General features: G+C 40.0%; 1 protein-coding gene across 4 annotated transcripts in view; it reads left to right on the forward strand.

Moving 5' to 3' along the window:
- Positions 1-19,622, forward strand: part of pacsin1b (protein kinase C and casein kinase substrate in neurons 1b) — a 58,254-nt gene extending 38,632 nt beyond the window's left edge. For all 4 annotated transcript variants that reach the window (XM_057846193.1, XM_057846195.1, XM_057846196.1 and 1 more), the window contains 5 exons: positions 5,246-5,421; positions 5,492-5,612; positions 5,679-5,797; positions 11,553-11,749; positions 11,811-19,622. In XM_057846193.1, the coding sequence (XP_057702176.1) occupies positions 5,246-5,421; positions 5,492-5,612; positions 5,679-5,797; positions 11,553-11,749; positions 11,811-11,920 (723 nt within the window). In that variant the 3' untranslated portion in view covers positions 11,921-19,622. The remainder of the gene's footprint in view (positions 1-5,245; positions 5,422-5,491; positions 5,613-5,678; positions 5,798-11,552; positions 11,750-11,810) is intronic.
- Positions 19,623-21,292: the final 1,670 nt, after the last annotated feature.

Below are 21,292 nucleotides of genomic sequence, written 5' to 3' on the forward strand. Positions count from 1 at the left end.
TCAGCATATACTGTATAGACTACTAGATGCACGTGATCTGAACAAATTATCCCATAAATTTTAAGAACAGGTCATTAAATCAAAGGTCATTAAGTTTCCGTTTATTCACACATCATTCAAGGCATACAGTACATGGTCATATACAGGTACAAGCAGTTTATATGATAAGAAAACTCCTAAGAAGCTATTTAAAGCTTTTAGTGCGGGCTCAGTTCAAACTCACAATTTCAAAACGAAACTAAAATAATCACCTACAACATGTCAAGTAGCATAACTAACAGTTAATGAAACAATTGGGACAGTAACTGAAGAAAAAATTAGCACAGAACGTGAACTTTGAACCTTATTTAAATCTGTAGCGCACATTGAGCTGTGATCTAGGGCTGCAACTATCGATTTTAGCAGTCAATTAATCTGTCAACTAGTTATTTTGAATAATCAAGTATTCGGATTTGGAACATTTAAGGCGTTGCAGAATAAATTTTAGGGGATATAAAACAAAGGCTTGCTAAGATTGCACTATTCAAAAGAGCATTAAACGCAAATACAAATTCTTCAAACTATGTAGAATTTCCCTTTCATTTAAAAATTGACTAAAATACCTGATTTTAGCCTCAAACTGCTTAAAAATAAATAAATAAATGAGGCTCTACAAGTACAAAAAGAGAACAATTGGCTTACTTACAATAAAGTCCGCGAGCTTAAATGCTTTAAATGCTAACGTTTTTTTTGGGGGGGGGGGTTTCGATGCTCTTGACAAATTGTTCATACACATATTCCCACAAAACCTGCTAAATGTACCTATAAACTAAATTACGAATGCATTAAAAAAAAAAAAAAAAACAGCTCCAACAAAAAATTACCTTATATTGGCCTTAACAGGGAGCAGCTGGATTCAGCCATGTTAAATGAGTTATGTCATGTTCACTGTTTCCAATAGAGGGCAGTGTATCCACCAAAATCAAAAAAAACAAAATGCTAATACTTTAAAAATAAACCATTACAGCACCACTCTAATCTAACGAATACTGGAATCAGCAAAATTTGATCCAAAGCTTTTTTCTAATCGAATTTCTCAAGTTAATCGTTTGATCGTTGCAGCACTACTGGTATATTGGCAATTAATGAAAATAAAAAACTGGAACAGTAACTGAAAAAATAATTAGCACAAAACATGAACTTTGAACCTTATTTAAATCTGTAGCGCCACATTGCATGCTGGGAGGCATGAGGCAATATGTTGTACGACAACCGTGTTGCCAGCAGAGATTGTCTGTGTCTCCCAAGGGAAGTGAGGACTACATTGAGCAGTTATTTCCAAATGAAGCTTCTTGAAGCAACGCTTTTCAGCCAATTGGTTCAAAGCCTCATGGCCTCATGATCTACATAACATTCTTTTACAGCCCAAAATCCACAAAATGTGACATACCAGGCCATCGCAATTGCATATTGCGGCCGCTTTATACTAGGGATGTCCCGATCCAGGTTTTTGCACTTCCGATCCAATATCGATATTGTTTTGCACTACCGATCCGATACCGATACTGGCCGATACCGTTACCAGCCTATCTGAGCATGTGTTAAAGTTTGAAGTTATTTAGCCTCCTTACTTAGTTGTCAGACTTATGTTGAAAAAGGTTTTAGTACTCTTGATAACAACTAGCCAGCTGAATTAGGTGAGTTTGAATAAGACACAACGGTTGGTAACAAGAAACTGACCTGTTTATTCAGTGACAAACACAAAACATTATAAATTACAAACAAAAATGGCATAGTCAGTCAGTAAAACGTGCAAATAATATTGTAAACTGTCTTAAAAAAGTAAAACACACAAACAACCTCAGTGGAAAATCCCACAAACCCCCCAAGCTATTAGATGCTTTTAATGTTTCGTGCATTAGTTACAAAAATTGTATAAAAAGCCTCTCAGGTTTAAATAAACGACTATTTCAGTATCAAGTTAACATTTTAAAACAGTAAATAAAATACTCAAGTCCCCATTCTGTATCAGCAGCTTTAAACGACATTCAATTCATTTAATTTTGCGAATCAACTGTTAAAGTTGTTAAAATTGCTCCCGTTATTCCATAATTTCCCTTCTGTCTACTTTCGACATGTGAAAGTTTTAAAACTGTTTTGAAGATAGATTCAAGTCATGATTTTGCCGATTTAGGAGTATTTTAGATAAAAAAGTGAATTAGGTTCGCTTGGAAGGTTCACAACAGCCTACTCGGGAAGTCTCCTGCTTTAAGATGGCGGCTGCTTACTAACAGTGTTGTTAATAACGGCGTTACAATATAACGGCGTTACTAACGGCGTTATTTTTTTCAGTAGTGGGTAATGTAATTAATTACTTTTCTCATCTTGGCAACGCCGTTACCGTTACTGAGGACGGAAAGGCATGCGTTACTCTGCGTTACTATATTGGTCGAAAAGTCTGAGGGAGACGGACTCACCGAGACGACAGAGCAGAGCAGGAGTGAGGAGGAGGCAAAAAAGTTGTGACGAGGAGCAAACGCGATGCTAGGTAGCTCCAATAATACAAGTTGTAGCCGATAGCCTACAAACTACACCCGCTGCTATGGTAGATATGGTAGACATGGTAGATATCACATGTACTGTATATAGATATAACTAGATGCAAATGACAGATAGATATGGTAGAGATGGTAGATAACACATGTACTGTATATAGATATAACTAGATGCAAATGACAGACATGGCACTAAATGCGTTAGTAGACAGCCGCCATCTTAAAGCAGTACACTGTTTAGGACGGCTCTGTTGTAGAGAACCTTCCTAGCGAACCTAAGTAACTTTTTATCTAAAATACTTGTAAATCGGCAAAATCTTGACTTGAATCTATCTTTAAATGATGAAACAGTTTTAAAACGTTCATATGTCGAAAGTAGAGAGAAGGGAACTAATGCAATAATGGGAGCAATTTTAACAACTTTTAACAGTTGATTAAGGGTAAAGGGTAAATTAGGGTAAAGAATTGGGCTCGGGCCAATTGTACCAAAAACCTTCACAAAAAACTTCACATAGTGTGGCCATTTTTTTTTTTCTTTTTTTTTTTTTTTTTTTCTTTTTTTTTTTTTGAGGGGGGAAAAAAAAAGTAATTATCACCAATTACTTTGCCAAGTAACTAATTACTCTTACATTCAGGTAATTGAGTTACTAACGCAATTACTTTTTGGGAGAAGTAATTTGTAACTATAATTAATTACTTTTTTTCAGTAAGATTAACAACACTGCTTACTAACGCAACTAGTTTTCAATAGGGTTAGGTTAATGTTGCTAACGCAGTCGAGTCTGTCGTTTTGCATTTAGTTCTATATACATATGATATCTATCATCTCCAGTAAAACGACGTTGACGTAGTTTGTAGCGGCTGTCAGCAGCAGTAAGGTATTCTTGTGTTTTTTATCCAGCGGCATGAGTTGAGCTAAAGCCGTGAGTTGAGCATTGGCATAACCCGGGTCTATGACGAGCATGATGTTTACTTTCGGGACGCAATGCGGTCAGTTTCTCATTGCGTCCCGAAGACCGCGCTGTGTATTAGTTCCGCTTTACTTGACATATTTCAATAATCGGAATTTGGATGTTTGTGAATCGTTCTCGAATCTTCCACGGCCGAATCGCTCAAGGATGTAATGACGGCTGGGTATGTTGTACCGTGGTTCTAAGTGTTGGATGGTGCGTCTTTACTCACGAGAGATAATGGCTCGTCATCCAGAATGAATTCTTCGGCAATGACTCTTGTTATTCCCTCGGCTTTGGGACTGTCGAGTGCCAGTTTGTCACGCATAGCAAAGGTTTCTGCCAGTGTTAGTTGCGTAGGACCTTTCTTTTTTTCTTCGGTTTTCTTAACATATTTCTTATATTGTTTGTGGTGGTATTTCGCTAAATGCTTGATTAGGTTGGTTGTATTAAAACTTCTTACAGCTTTACCACCACGCTTGACTTTATTGTGGCATATGTTGCACTCTGCCTCTTCTTCTTTGTCGTCCTTTAAGGTGAAATGATCCCACAAAGCTGACATTTTTACCGATAAAGTCTCTCGGTAAATTGGGAGACGGTAATGTAAATGTAGTGTGTTGAAGGTGTGCCGTAAAATGCGGACCGGATTTTAGGGAAACCGAAGCAAAAACTGGAATGGATTATGTAAATCCGCGCGCTGGAAAACCCGGACCGGACTTGAAAAAAATTGGATCGGAAGTCTGGCTCGGAATTTTTCGGTGTTGGCCGATCCGATATCGATGCACATTTTTTTGCCCATATCGGTGTCCGATCCGATACAAATATCGGTTAGGGTCATCTTTACTTTTTACTAGGGCTGTCAAACGACTAAAAATTTTAATCGAGTTAATTACAGCTCAAAAATTGATTAATCGTAATTAATCGCAATTCAAACCATCTATAAAATATGCCATATTTTTCTGTGAATTATATATATATTCTGTAACATAAATTGTTGGAATGGAAAGATAAGACACAAGATGGATTCAACATACGGTACATAAGGACTGTAGTGGGCATTTCACTCTACTGTCATTTAAATCTGTCTATGCTGTCCTCACTCCGAAGCGTCTACTTTTTCCAACGCTAGACAGCTAGTGAACGACGCCTTAATAATCAGACTTCTTCCTTTTTCATCTGATTTATTAATAAATTGGCCTCAAACCATTGTCCCCTTTAAAACTACAAAAAAAAGTACACAAGCATTGCATTAGCAACAACGTTAGCTTAGCACGCTATACAGGTTAACTAAACATAAACAAAAAGCGTCTCATACAAAAAATATAACATTTCGCTTATTAACATAATATGTACATTCTTTACAACAACCATACTTACGGACAAATCTTGTCCAAGGATCATATAAGCACAACAGAGACGTCGTGCAGCCATATTGAACGAGAGGAGAAAAACAATAAACCATGTCGCAAAGCGACCACAAGAGTTCGCTGTTAGCACAAAAAGCCTTGCTGTAAAACTTACCAAAAGGCAGAATACTGTCTGAGCGGGACATGTGCGTTAATTGCGTCAAATATTTTAACGTGATTAATTTAAAAAATTAATTACCGCGCGTTAACGCGTTAATTTTGACAGCCCTACTTTATACTGTAATCTGTACTGCAACTGCATGTGCACCTGAAACTGACTAACTTGAAAATTCCTCTGTTATCCTTTGACCCTCATACTCTCGAGTCATGATTCGTGACGCGTTTTCATCTTCAGGCCAAGGACAAGTACGAGAAGGCTCTGGACGAGCTGAACAAATGTACACCTCAGTACATGGAGAGCATGGAGCAGGTCTTCGATCAGAGTCAGCAGTTTGAAGAGAAGAGACTTAGCTTCATCCGAGAGGTATTCCTGGACGTCAAACGCCACCTGAACCTGACAGAGAACCAAAGGTTTGAATTGCTTGACGACTTGAATCAGATACGAGCACCCACGCTCACAACTTTGTCCACCTTGGCGCAGTTACGCATCCGTGTACCAAGAACTTGAACATACCATCACGTCGGCCAGCGCTCAAGACGATCTCCAGTGGTTTAAAAACAACCACGGTCCTGGCATGCACATGAACTGGCCGCAGTTTGAGGTACTGTTGCTTTTCCGTATCTGCACAACAGATGCCCTAGCAATTTTGATCTCATTTGTTTTGCAGGAGTACAACCCAGACCTCAGCCACAGCATCACGAAGAAGTCCAAGAAAGGAAGCGATTCCATCATGCTGACCAATATCACATCCACAGTGGATCGGGCACAAGCTGGTGATCAGGGCAGGTGAGAAAGATGTCTGTAAATATTTTGGATGGGCATCATGGGCCTGCTTTTAATTGGTTAATGGAGAGTACTTATATAGCGCATTTATCGACATTGTCACAATGCCCAAAGCGCTTTGCATTAGCACACATTTACCATTTTCACGCACACATTTCACGCACACGTGCTGCTGCCATGCAAGGTGCTGCCAACCCATTGGGGGAAAATTAAGGTTCCGTGCCTTGCCCAAGGGCACTTGGACAGTGGGCAGTTGTAACCGGGAATCGAAACGATGACCCTTTTGTCACAACTCGATTTTTTGTCTTAATCTTTTGGACAAAAATACTTATTAGTCGAAGCCCAGTCCTTCCCAAACAGTGGAGGGGGCAAAGTGATGCCTAGTGGGGGTGCGCATGTTTTTTACCGTATTAGAATACAGTGACGTCGTGAGTCGGTGGAGAGATACTTCGAAGACCTCCCCAATTCCACTGACACGCCTTCCTTTGAGGAAGCAGAGTCTGGGGACTCCAAAGTGGGCTCTCCGATCTCTGGGGTTGATCTCAGTGGCTGGGCCCTGGAGGTCAATGAGTTCCGCCCATAGTTCCTAAAGGCTCTGGATTTTGTGGGGCTGTCGTGGCTGACACGCCTCTACAACATTGCGTGGACATCGGGGACAGTACCTCTGGATTGGCAGACCGGGGTGGTGGTACCCCTTTTTAAGAAGGTGGACCGGAGGGTGTGTTCCATTTATAGAAGGATCACACTCCTCAGCCTCCCTGATAAAGTCTATTCAGGGGTGCTGGAGAGGAGGGTCCGTCGGGATGTCGAATCTCGGATTCAGGAGGAGCAGTGTGGTTTTCTTCCTGGCCATGGAGCAGTGGACCAGCTCTACACCCTCGGCAGGGTCCTCGAGGCTGCATGGTAGTTTACCCAACCAGTCTACTTGTGTTTTGTGGATCTGGAGAAGGCCTTCGACCGTGTGCCTTGGGGAGTCATGTGGAGGGTGTTCCGGGAGTACGGGGTCCCGAGCCCCTCGGTAAGGGCTGTTCGGTCCCTGCACGGCTGGTGTCAGAGTTTGGTCCGCATTGCCGGCAGTAAGACAAATTCGCTCCCAGTGAAGGTTGGACTCCCCCAAGGCTGCCCTTTGTTACCTTGACAGAATTTCAAGCCGCAGCCGAAGCGTTGAGGGGGTTCGGTTTGGTGACTTCAGCATGGCATCTCTGCTTTTTTCAGATGATGTGGTGCTGTTGGCTTCATCAAGCCGTGACCTTCAACTCTCACTGGAGCGGTTTGCAGCCGAGTGAGAAACTGTCGGGATGAAGATCAGCACCTCCAAATCTGAGACCATGGTCCTCAGTCGGAAAAGGGTGGAGTTCCCCCTCCGGGTCAGGGATGAGATCCTGCCCCAAGTGGAGGAGTTCAAGTATCTTGGGGTCATGTTCACGAGTGAGAGTAAGAGGGAGCAGGAGATCAATAGGTGGATCGGTGCAGCGTCTGCAGTAATGCGGACTCTGCACCGGTCCGTAGTGGGGAACAAGGTTTACAAGTCGATCTACGTTCCTACCCTCACCTATGGTCATGAGCTGTGAGTCGTGCCCGAAAGAACAAGAACAAGCGTCCGAAATGAGTTTCCTCCGCAGGGTGTTCGGGCTCTCCCTTAGCGATAGGGTGAGAAGCTCCGTCATCCGGGGGGGGGACTAGACGTCGAGCTGCTACTCCTCCACATGAGAAGAGCCAGCTGAGGTGGCTTGGGCATCTGATTCGGATGCGTCCTGAACGCTTCCCCAGAGAAGTGTCCTGGGCATGTCCCACCGGCAGGAGGCCAAGAGGATGACCCAGGACGTGCTGGAGAGGCAATGTCTTTCGGCTGGCCTGGGAACGCCTTGGGATCCCGCCGGAGAAGCTGGTTGAAGTGACTGGGGAGAGGGAAGTTTGGGCTTCCCTGTTAAAGCTGCTGCCCTCGCGACCCGACTCAGGAGCACGCGGAAGATGATGGATGGATGGATGGATGGATGGATGGATGGATGGATGGATGGATGGATGGATGGATGGATGGATGGATGGATGGATGGATGGATGGATGGATGGATGGATGGAATACAGTGTAATTGCACATCCACTCAGTGCGTGTCAGTGGCGTTCTCATTTTCAAAGTGTGCGCAGTATTTCTGAACCAAACAAGGGCACACAGCAAAGAGCAGGAGATATGAAGCGCTAAAGCGTGGTTTATGCTTCTGAGTTGGGCCGACAGCATAGCTACGGCATATGGAAATATGACGAGGCGTATGCAGCGTTTGGCTTGAGTTTTAACATAGTGGGACACAAGGAAAGACAAGTATGTTTACTGTGTCTAAAAATGTTGGCAGCGAACAGCATGAAGCCAAATCAATAAAGACATCACTTAAAGACGTTACACCCCAATCACACTGATAAGCCGATTGATTTTTTTCAGCGAAAACATGCCAAATGTTGCCAACAATTGTCCTGCTTTGTTAGTGTTACATTAGTAAACCTGTGAGCACTGTTAGCATCATATGAGGTGGCATACCAAGTTGCTCACAGGAGCTGATACTGCAAAAATAATAACTGTGCCCCTGTCCAAAGACACTGTCGTTTTTGTTCTATTAATTTTTGTTTTCTCAGCCAAATTATTTGGCTCTGAGTTATGTTGCCAATTAATCTACATTTATTATTGATTGATTGATTGATTGATTGATTTTATTCAATTTTATTTTTCAGTATCAAATGGTCGAAAAATTTACACTGCTTGCCAAAAGTATTGGCACCCCTGCAATTCTGTCAGATAATGCTCAATGTCTCCCAGAAAATGATTGCATTTACAAATGCTTTGTTAGTGATATCTTCGTTTTTCCCCAAAAATTTTAATCCTTATCATTTTACACAAAACTCCAAAAATGGGGAGAAAAGTATTAGCATCCTCAGCCTAGTACTTGGTACCACAACCTTTGGACAAAATAACTGCGAACAACCGCTTCTGGTGTCCATAACTAAGTTTCTTACAATGCTCTGCTGGAATTTTAGACCATTCTCCTTTGTCCAACTGCTCCAGGTCTCTGATATTTGAAGGGTACCTTCTCCAAACTGCCCAGCTTTCTCACACTGGGCCCTACATTATGCTGCAAAATTTGTTGGTAGTCCTCAGACTTCATAATGCCATGCACACGGTCAAGCAGTCCAGTGCCAGAGGAAGCAAATCAACTCCAAGACATCAGGGAACCTCTGCCATGTTTGACTATGGGGACCGTGTTCTTTTCTTTGAAGGCCTCGGTTTTTTTCCTGTAAACTCTTTGTTGATGCTTTTTCCCTAAAAGTTCTGCTTTTTTCTCATCTGACCAGAGAATATTCTTCCAAAACGTTTTTTTTGCTTTCTCAGGTAAGTTTTGGCAAACTCCAGCCTGGCTTTTTTATGTCTCAGGGTCAGAACTGGGGTCTTCCTGAGTGTCCTACCATAGAGTCCCTTTTCATTCAGACGCCGACGGATAATACGGGTTGACATTGTTGTACCCTGGGACTGCAGACAGCTTGAACTTGTTTGGATGTTAGTCGAGGTTCTTTACCCACCATCCGCACAATCTTTCGTTGAAATCTCTAGTCAATTTTTCTTTTCCGTCCACATCTAGGGAGGTTAGCCACTGTGCCATGGGCTTAACACGTATTGATGACACTGCGCAAGGTAGACAGAGGAATATTCAGGTCTTTGGAGATGGACTTGTAGCCTTGAGATTGCCCCTGATTCCTCATAATTCTGCTTCTCAAGTCCCCAGACAGTTCTTTGGTCTTTTTTTCTTTCCTCCATGCTCAATGCGGTACACACAAGGATTAAAGGACACAACTTTAATCCGATTAGGTTATTGCCACCACCTGTAATGTGCCACAGGTAAGTAACAGGTGCTGTTAATTACACAAATTAGAGAAGCATCACATGATTTTTCAAAGGGTGTCAATACTTTTGTCCGGCCCATTTTGGGAGTTTTGTGTAAAATGATAATGATTTTTTTTTTCCATTCTCTTTTGTGTTTTTTTTTCATTGCAAGCAAAATAAATGAAGATATTACTACCAAAGCATTTGTAATTGCGATCATTTCCTGGGAGAAATTGAGCATTATCTGACAGAATTGAAAGGGGTGCCAATACTTATGGCCAGCACTGTATAGCTTCCGTGATTTTTGCTTTCTTTCTAGGGCTGCAGCTATCGAATATTTTAGTAGTTGATTTGTCGATGGATAAGTTATTTCGAATAATTGAGTAATCGGATAAGGGACATGAAAAATTAAAATACATGAGCTGAGCCTCAAACGATTTTTTTTAAAATGAGGATATATGTACAACAAAAGAACAAATGGCTAACTTACATAGGAATAAGCCCGCTAGCTTAAGTGCTATAAAATGCTAAAAAAAAAATTATTTATTTTTTTTACAATGCTCTTAACAAATGGTTCAGACACATATTACCACAAAAAACGGCAAACTATACCCATAAACTAAATTATGAATGCATTAAAAAACATTTGCGCAAACGAAAACATAGCTTACATTGGTCTTAACAGGGAGCAGTTGGATTCAGCCATGTGAAAAGAGGCATACCACAGGGCAGTGTACCAACCCTAATCAATAAAACTAAATGCAAACACTTTCAAAATAAACCATTACAACTAGGGTTGTTCTAATCATGTTTTTTTGCTCCCGATCCGATAGTTTTAGTTTGGGTATCTGCCGATCCCGATATTTCCCGATCCGATAGCTTTTTTTGCTCCCGATTCAATTCCAGTCATTCCCGATAATTTTTCCCGATCATATACATTTTGGCAATGCATTAAGAAATAAATGAATAAAACTCGGACGAATATATACATTCAACATACAGTACATAAGTACTGTATTTGTTTATTATGACAATAAATCCTCAAGATGGCTTTTACATTATTAACATTCTTTCTGTGAGAGGGATCCACGGATAGAAAGACTTGTGACTTTGTATATTGTGACTAAATATTGCCATCTAGTGTATTTGTTGAGCTTTCAGTAAATTATACTGCAGTCATGCCCCAATGCATGATGGGAAGTGGAACCATGCGACCTTGCTTCCCCACATTGCTTCCCATGATATGATATTTCTAATCATAGGGAGAGGGATTGTAAGGCCTTAGCCAATTAAAATAAGCCTCCAAAGGCTGCCAAAATTCACTCTATTTATTTTATGCTGCCTTTTATCTCTCTATATAGGTAAAATGGCGCCATTACAGATTGAGCACGACAATGCGTGACTGGGTCGTGCAACGCATGCATTAACTGCGTTAAATTTTTTAATGTGATACATTTAAAAAAACTTAATACCGCCGTTATGGGGATAAATTTGATAACCCTACCTTAAGCCTAAACTAAAGACTCTGGATGAGTGTAACATATTATGTTTGTAACGTTAAATACAATTAGAAAACGACTTAATTAAAAAATATATATATATTAAAAAAAGGCATGGCCGATATTTTTTTGCCGATTCCGATACTTTGAAAATGACGTGATCAGACCCGATCGGCATCCCGATCGTCCGGACATCTCTAATTACAACGGCACTTTAATCAAACGAATACTCGAAGCAACAAAATTTAATTGGAAATTTTTTTCTAATCGATTACTCGAGTTAATCGATTAATAGTTGCAACACTATTTCTTTCGTCATCTCCAGTTCATTTAAAAGACCTGTTGTAAAAGAAAATCAACTTTTTTCTTATTCACAATACTGTGATTTGTTCAGCGTAAACAGCTACGATAAGACCCAGCTGCACAGGGCCTCCAACGAATGGTCGGACGAGGATCAGACGGCGCCCGACTCGGCCAGCGACACCAACGGCGGCGGCAACCCTTTTGACGACGACTCCTCCGGCGGCGTGCGGGTGAGGGCGTTGTACGACTACGAAGGCCAGGAGCAGGACGAGCTCAGCTTCCGAGCAGGTATGTCGTCCGCTCGACCTTTGACCCCTAGGACCCGCTGAGTTTTCTCCCGAATCTACAGGAGAAGAACTGACAAAACTGGAGGAGGAGGACGAGCAAGGCTGGTGCAAAGGCCGCCTGGACAGCGGCCAGCTGGGTCTTTACCCGGCTAATTACGTGGAGCCTATCTAGCGGGCTAGCTAGCTAGACGTCGGCGCGAACTTCAAAACGGACTCCACTTTCCACGGGGGAACGCACATTGACCACCTCCGCCTTTCTTTCAAGCACCTGAACTTAGGTTCCCCAGTTCAGGACCATGCGACCTTCTAATTCTGCATTTTTTGTGAGACGGTCTTCAAAGCGGTGCCTGGATTTGAGCAAGAACGAGCTATGCATTGTGCATTCCGTGTATATATTGACGTCGTTTTTTTTTTTTTAACCATCTGGATGCTTGGACGGCGTTCACCATCTATGTTCGACGTGTACAAGTAGTCTTCATTGAGCCTAATGCATGTTTTTGAAACGTGCCGGGAAAGCAAAACTGTGAGAAGAACATGAAAACCACTCGAGCGCCATGAAATGCTAATTCATACTTTTAAATGTGATTTTTTTTTAAACGTGATTTTTTTTTTTAATTTCAACATCTGACTTCAAACTTGAGCTGGCGATAAAATGTTTTTCCTGAACAGCACTTGCTGAAGGATAAAGTCGTTGGCTAGCATTGACGGGGATAGACGTCAATGGCAGCTAACGGGTTCACTCGGAGGCGTTCGTTTTTTTTTAGTGGGCTTTTTGAGGCAAGGGTCATTTTTTTAATAGGGTGCCATTTCGACATAACACATGGACACTAAGGGGGGACATTTTGTGCTAAAGTTAGCTCTCAGCCTAGCTTTGCTAGCATTATAGCTAACATGAATTTGTATATTACATGGGGCTTTGCAAGGCAAAGGCCCAGATAGTAAAATTCCTTTTTTATTTTTTGAATGGTGTTTCTTCAGCACGCCGCACTGTCCAAACCGTTTAACCGATTCACCATTCAAATATCAAAAATGACCGAAATTTTCACGCAACTCAGGCAGTTTTTCGAATGACCCCCCAAAATTTTCCGTTAACACGTGAACGCGGGTTTTTTGAAAAAAAAAAAAAAAAAAAAAAGGTTAAAAATGTATTTAGTCCTTTTTTGACCAAATCACATAAATTACACATCAAAAAATCCGTGATGGTAAGAGGGATAAAAGATGTATACACAATTTGCCAAAAACCTACGGTTCCCCCGAAATTCGCCAAAAGCTGTCCCATTAATTTTTAATGGGATGCCACTGACAGCCGTGTACGTCCAAATTTCCCATTCATTATCAATGGTAGGAAAACATAGGTCCTTGTGATTTTTGACCATTTACCATGACAGCCCATTGACATTCATCTGGCACCCATATAAGTCGATGCCATTAACAGACATGCACGTCCATGCCATTGACGGCTATGCATGTCCAAATTTTCCATTCATTTTAAATGGCAGAAAACCTGTGTGGTTGTGGTATTTAACCAAAAACGTACCGTAACAGCTCATTGACCTTCAACTGGCGTCCAAGTAAGTTGATGAACAACCATGCTCGTCCATGCCATTGACAGCCATGTACGTCTAAATTTCCATTGATTTTCAATGGCAGAAAAACCTTGTGGTTGTGACTTTTTTTACCAAAAAACTTAATTACAGCTCATTGACATTCAACTGGCGCCCAAGTAAGTCAATGCCATTAACAGCCATGCACGTCCATGCCATTGACGGCTATGCACGTCCAAATTTACTTACCGTTGCAACTCATTGACATTCAACTGGCGTCCAAGTAAGTCGAATAACAACCATGCTCGTCCGTGCCATTGACGGCCATGTACGTCTAAATTTCCATTGATTTTCAATGGCAGAAAAACCTGTGTGGTTGTGATTTTTTACTAAAAACTTAATTACAGCTCATTGACATTCAACTGGTGCCCAAGTAGGTCGATGCCATTAACAGACATGCACGTCCATGCCATTGACGGCCATGTACGTCCAAATTTCCACTGATTTTAAATGGCAGAAAACCTGTGTGGTTGTGATTTTTGACCAAAAACTTACCATTACAGCTCATTGACATTCAACTGGCACCCAAGTAAGTCGATGCCATTGACAGCCATTCAACCGGACGTATGTCCGAAATGTCCCCAAACCAAGAGAAAGTGACCTGATAACAACAGGATGAGTCCCCGAAATGTCTTCAATTCAGCAGGAAGTGTACCCTGTACACTGTACAAATGTACCCAAATCAACAGGAAGTGGCCTGATAGATCTGTACCTACCACAGCAAAGCCCCATCGTAATTTCTGCAGTTTTGCATGAAAGCGTTTTGAAATGATTCAATTCCTTTTTTTTTTTTAATTTATAATTTTAACAGAGTGGACACGTGATTGATCACACACTAATACAACTTGACAAAGTGGACAGTGACACTAGGAACAAACAGAAAACCTTTTTTTTTCTTTTTTAAATTATTTAAAAATAACATGATTAAATACAGTTAATCCAAGACAATAACATCACTATTATGTTGTTGTTTTTTTTTACCTATTTTACTGACTGGATTTGAATGAAACACCATGGGGACCCAGCAAAATTCCATTACAACCTTTTTACCAGAAATCAATTCGATTTAAAAGATTGAATTTAGGAGCCTGTAACTGAATTTATAATAGACGGCAATTGATAATACTCAGTTGAATGAGTACCATAATTTTTGGACTATAAGCCGCTACTTTTTTACCTTATTTTGAATCCTGCAGTTTATAGTCAAGTGCGGCTTATTTGTTGATTTATTTGGGTTAATAGGTCATGCTTTATTTGACAGTGGTGTCATAATTATGTCATGACATTGTCATGGGCATTACTGAATGCTTATGACAGATGTCATTAAGTGTCATCAGGCAAATTATGCCACTGACTCCATTTCTCCAGCTCAGATGACATTAAATAACATCTGTTATAAGCATTCATTAATGCTCATGACAGTGTCATGTCATGATTGTCCTATGGCAGTCTTACGGCGCCACTGTTAAAGTAAGTGTTACCAAATACCATAACTAGCAATTAATGAAACAACTGGAACAGTAACTGAAGAAATAATTAGCATAGAACATGAATTTTGATCGGTATTTACATCTGTAGTGCTGCAATGCATGCTAAGAGGCATGTTGGGTGACAACAGTGTTGACAGCAGGTGGCAGCAGAGGTTGACTCTCTCCCCCAAGGGAGCAGTGATGGCCAGATGAAGCTTCTTGAAGCAATGAAGCTTTGCAGCTAATTGGTTCAAAGCTTCATTGTTGTTTATTTGATCTTCTGACAGTCATAGGATGTCGCAGTCAACTAAAGTGTTACTGGTTAATATCTTTTGGCGTAAATATCTCATAATACATTGAGGACAGCTGTGGCTTGTAGTCAGGTGCGGCTTATCTATGAACAAATGTCGTTGTCATGCGAAATTTGGTGGATGGCGGCTAATAGTCAGGTGCACCTTCTAGTCCAAAAGTTGCGGTATTTGTCCAGCTTTAGTGAAAATACATATGGGGAAACAATTGGCACCTTATTAAAAAAAAAAAAAATGACCTGCATGCATTCTGTGTCAGATGTGAGTTTATGTAGAGTGTGTTGTAAATTTCAAAGATTAGAAGGTTTTAAGTAGCATGTCATCAGAGGGATGTATATTTTATTCCAGCTTTATGTGATTTTGATCTTTATTTGTTTTGAGGGTTTTTTCGGGTTTTATTTGATTTTGTTATTTAATTTGATTTGAACAAATTTAATTTAAGTTTGTGTTTGATTCTAATTTATTTGTTTTTTTTGTTTGTTTGTTTTTATTTTTACGTAGATATACAGTGCTACCTCTACTTAGGAAATTAATTGGTTTTGGAAGTAGTCTTGTAAACTGATAATTCCATGAGTAGAGATGTGTTTTCCATGTAAACGGCCTAATCTGTTCCAAGCACCCCAAAATTCATACATAAATCTTGTATAAAGCCTCAAAACCTGTAACAAATATATGTTACGATTAGATTATTGCGGAAAAAAAAAAATGAGAGTTGTGATAGAGAATCAAAGTTGATACACTCACATTAAGCTGTCGGAACACTTCGTGGCGTGTGAAGAGGACGCTGGGATACACACATACAGTACAGTACATACATAGAGTATTTAGTCAACCACCAATTGTGCAAGTTCTCCTACTTGAAAAGATTAAAGAGGCCTGTAATTGTCAACATTGGTAAACCTCAACCATGAGGGACAGGATGTGGAAAAAAACAGAAAATCACATTGTTTGATTTTTAAAGAATTTATTTCCAAATTAGAGTGGAAAATAAGTATTTGGTCACCTACAAACTGTCAAAGAGGTCTAACTTCTTCTAACGAGGCTCTATTCGTTACCTATATTATTGGCACCTGTTTTAACTCATTATCGGTATAAAAGACACCTGTCCACAAGCTCAGTCAGTCACACTCCAAACTCCAATATGGCCAAGACCAAAGAGCTGTCGAAGGACACCAGAGACAAAATTGTAGACCTGCACCAGGCCGGGAAGCCTGAATCTGCAATAGGTAAAACGCTTGGTGTAAAGAAATCAACTGTGGGAGCAATTATTAGAAAATCAAAGACATACAAGACCACTGATAATCTCCCTCGATCTGGTGTTCCATGCAAGATCTCACCCCGTGGCATCAAAATGATAACAAGAACGGTGCGCAAAAATCCCAGATCACACGGGGGGACCTAGTGAATGACCTACAGAGAGCTGGGACCACAGTCACAAATGCTACTACTATCAGTAACACAATGCCTCACTAGGAACTCAAATCCTGCACTACCAGACATGTCCCCCTGCTGAAGCCAGTACACGTCCAGGCCTGTCTGCGGTTCGCTAGAGAGCATTTGCATGATCCAGAAGAGGACTGGGAGAATGTGTTATGGTGAGATGAAACCAATACAGAACTTTTTGGTAGAAACACAAGTTCTCGTGTTTGGAGGAGAAAGAATACTGAATTGCATCCGAAGAACACCATATCCACTGTGAAGCATAGGGGTGGAAACCTCATGCTTTGGGGCTATTTTTCTGCGAAGGGACCAGGACAACTGATCTGTGTAAAGGAAAGAATGAATGGGGCCATGTATCGAGAGATTACGAGTGAAAATCTCCTTTCATCAGCAAGGGCATTGAAGATGAGACATGGCTGGGTCTTTCAGCATGACAGTGATCCCAAACACACAGCCAGGGCAACAAAGGAGTGGCTTTGTAAGAAGCATTTCAAGGTCCTGGAGTGGCCTAGCCAGTCTCCAGATCTAAACCGCATAGAAAATCTGTGGAGGGAGTTGCAAGTCCGTGTTGCCCAACGACAGCCCCAAAACATCACTGCTCGAGAGGAGATCTGCATGGAGGAATGGGCCAAAATACCAGCAACAGTGTGTGAAAAGCTTGTGAAGAGTTACAGAAAACGTTTGGCCTCCGTTATTGCCAACAAAGGGTACATAACAAAGTATTGCGATGAACTTTTGGTATTGACCAAATACTTATTTTCCAACATGATTTGCAAATAAATTTTTTAAAAATCAAACAATGTGATTTTCTGTTTTTTTTTCCACATTCTGTCTCTAATGGTTGAGGTTTACCCATGTTGGCAATTACAGGCCTCTCTAATATTTCCAAGTGGAAGAACTTAGAACAATTAGTGGTTGACTAAATACTTATTTGCCCCACTGTTCACATACAGTAGAGGACCCTCTTAGCCAATTTGATGACAGGAAGATGCTAGGCAATAGTCGATGGCAGAGCAGCTCTTAGTATGTAACGGTCATTAAACTCTGGGAGCTGTGAGTAGCAGCCATACAGTAGTTTTGCCTTTCTTTTATAACAAAAGGCAATATTTTCCCGTTAAGGCTTGTCATAACGTGAAAATTTCGTATCTAGAGACGTTCATAAATAGAGGAACCACTGTATTTAATTATTTTACCGTATTCTAATTTCATTTTGGGATACATAATTAATCTTATTGCATTTTCATTTTTTTTCTAGTTTTTTTTTGTAACTCATTAATTCGATTTCATTTGAATCTCTATTTATGCTGTCCTATTTTATATTTGATTTTTTTTTTCTTGTTTTACGTTTGTCCCGCTTATTTGTTTTTCTGTTTTTTTATGTTTTACTCATACATTTGGTTTAATATGAATATATTTTTCTGTATTGATAGAATTTCTTATTTCATTTTTTTTCTTGTTTTACTATTGTCCCTCTTTTTCCCCTTTTTATTGCATTGTTTTTATTCTACTCCTTTTTTTTTGTTGTTTTTTTTTTGTATTTTACTCATAATAGTTTGATTTCATTTGAATATATTTTTCTGTACTGATGCTATTTATTTCATTTTTTTCTTATACTGTATTGGCCCGAATATAAGACGGCCCTGATTATAAGACGACCCCCTCTTTTTCAAGACTCAAGTTTGAAAAAAGACTTTTTGAACACCAAATTAATTTTTACACAGAAAATAATTACAGTAAAGCCGAAACAAATGATTATAACAATATATTTGAGAGAAAAAGCATGTTATTTTGCCTCATTCAAATCTTCATATCTGAACATTTAAATATGTAAACGAAAGTGCAATCACATGGCTTCTGGTTTTTGAAATATAAATAAACCGATCTATTGTGATAAAACAACAAAGTTGTAATAACTGCATTAACTATCAAAATGAAGTCTAACTAGTCTTGAAACAAATCTGAATAAGGAAAAACATTGCAATAAAATAATGCAAACTGGTTAAACGAGAGTAGCTGAGATCTATCATGAAAGAACATCACTTCAATGATATCTGGCGCCATCTAGCGTCGTGAATGGGGAGAGCAGCTGAGATCTGTCATTACAGAACATCGCTTCAATGATATTTGGCGCCATCTAGCGTCGTGAATGGGTATAATGTCTCGACCGCGAATATAAGACGACCCCCTCTTTTTCAGTCTTACTTCAATGCAAAAAACACCGTCTTATATTCGGGTCAATACGGTATTTTTGTCTCACTTTTTTTTTCTTTTTTTTTTTCTTTTTGTTTAATCCCACTTTGTTCGTCTTTTATTCTCCTTATCTCGCTTTTTTCTTTTTCCTAATTTAACTCATCGACTGCCATTGACGGCACTAGACGTCCAATCCGTTTGAAAATTGATTGGACGTCTACTTGTCATCAACTCATTTTGTTTACAGCAAAAATATTGGACGCCGCATGATTGGACGTCTATCACCGTCAATGGCGATGACGTTACTTCCTGACCATCGGCCACTTAAAACACAAAGCTGCCTCTACTTTATGGGCAAAAAAAGTAATTAGGAAAAAAGCCTTTTCCTGTTTACAAGCAGTTCTAGCGCAAAATCCAATGCACTGCATGGCCTTTTCTTGCCTTCCCTTTCTCCCATTTTGTGTTACTAGCACTTGCTATGAAGTGTCCAGGTGTGAACAGGTGTGAAGAGTGAACATGACACCCTGCCCCGGTGTTGTCTTACTGCAGGAGAAACTGAAATATTGATGAGCTTTTCTTTGCGGTCGTTGCGAACAAAATGCCTTTTTTTGTGTGAAGACTGCGCCATTTCAAGATCACAATCATCCACTCCAAGCTTTGATAATGCGGGTGTTTATGTTGTTAACCTCAACTAAAGGAAGGGAAGACGTGTTTTTGTTTGTTAATTTGTATTTCAATGGCTGCTTGTCATTACACTGGAATGAAACAACGTCTCGAATAAAAAGATGTCATCACATTTTGATTAGATTGATTAGATTCACTTTTGTGTTTGGTCTCTAGAGGTCACTGTTGTCATGCACAACGAAAATTATTTATTCCCGCCACTAAAAAAAAGTATAAAAACTTTTTTATCAACAACACGAAGAAGCCTATTTCCGCCATTTGAGGGGGGAAAAAAGTTTTTTTGTTTTACTTGTTGGTGCGCGTTTCCGCTAGTGAGAATTTTTTTTTTTTTTTTTTTTTTCATTTCGGTCATAGACTTCATAACCTATTGACATGACACGGCCGGCAGGGCCGTTCCTGACCAATTTGGTGCCCTAGGCATCACATTTGTTGGCGCCCCCCCTCCCCCAATTTCACCACACATATTTAAACACTCACACTGAAAAAGAACATTTTCTCTTTGTCATTTATGAAATATAAAAAAAGACTTGACAACGAACAAGTGCATGAATTAAAAGAAAAATGCTGTAATAACTATTCAAAAGTCAGTGGCGCCTCCAGAAATCTTTCATAGGGGTGGCCAGATGGGGCCACTTAAAATCTTGGGGTGGCCAAAACTAAAAGCCATAATTTTAGGTTTTCATTATATTATTGCAGTAAAAAGGTCAGGGGAAAACTATCAGAAAGACTTAAGGACACGGCTACTGATATACTTTGGTGTATTGTTTAATATTTGATGTTACTAATGATTTAATGTGCATAGTCCATAACTGTCCAGTCAACATTTTGAGTTCCACAACAATTCTGTTTTATTGTGTTATGTATATATTAGGCATATGGTGTACATTTAACTAGGGCTGTCAAGCGATTAAAATTTTTAATCGAGTTAATCACAGCTTAAAGATTAATTAATCGCGATTCAAACCATCTCTAAAATATGCCATATTTTTCTGTAAATTATTGTTGGAATGGAAAGATAAGACAAGACGGATATATACATTCAACATACTGTACATAAGTACTGTATTTGTTTATTATAACAATAAATCCACAAGATGGCGTTAACATTATTAACATTCTTTCTGTGAAAGTGATCCACGGATAGAAAGACTTGTCATTCTTAAAGGATAAATGTGAGTTTGTATATTGTGACTAAATATTGCCATCTAGTGTATTTGTTGAGCTTTCAGTAAATGATACTGTAGCGACTTAACTGTTCTGCCCAAATGCATGATGGGAAGTCGTGCAACCATGACTGTGTGTGGTGGCTGCAAATGCTACATCTTCTCTGCGTTGGGTACACTACAGGGTGTTAAGAAAAAGATCAACTCCTGTCTTTCTTCCCCACGTCGCTTCCCACAATATTTATAGTTGCTGTGGGAGAGATGACAAAGCTTTTGCCAATTAAAAGCATGGCCCAAATGAATGCTTGTATCTACTTCACTCACTTGAAACTGCCTCTTATCTCTGTATATAAGTAAAACGGCGCCATTGTAGGCTGTTTACGGCAATGCGTGAGTGAGTCGTACCGCGAATGCGTTAATTGCGATAAATATTTTCACGTGATTAATTCAAAAAATTAATTACCGCCCGTTAACGCGATAAATTTGACAGCCCTACATTTAACAAAACAAAATAAATGCATTAATTTGGGATGAAATGCATCACCGATGCTACAACAATCTAACGATATACTGGCAAGTGGGGTGGCCAGTGGGGTGGCCAACCAATTTGTAGGGGTGGCCATGGCCACCCCTGGCCACCCCCTGGTGGCGCCACTGTCAAAAGCACCAATAAAAACACTTAAAAA

This window comes from Corythoichthys intestinalis, chromosome 9 (assembly GCF_030265065.1).
Source record: "Corythoichthys intestinalis isolate RoL2023-P3 chromosome 9, ASM3026506v1, whole genome shotgun sequence".
In the NCBI taxonomy this organism is placed as follows: domain Eukaryota; kingdom Metazoa; phylum Chordata; class Actinopteri; order Syngnathiformes; family Syngnathidae; genus Corythoichthys; species Corythoichthys intestinalis.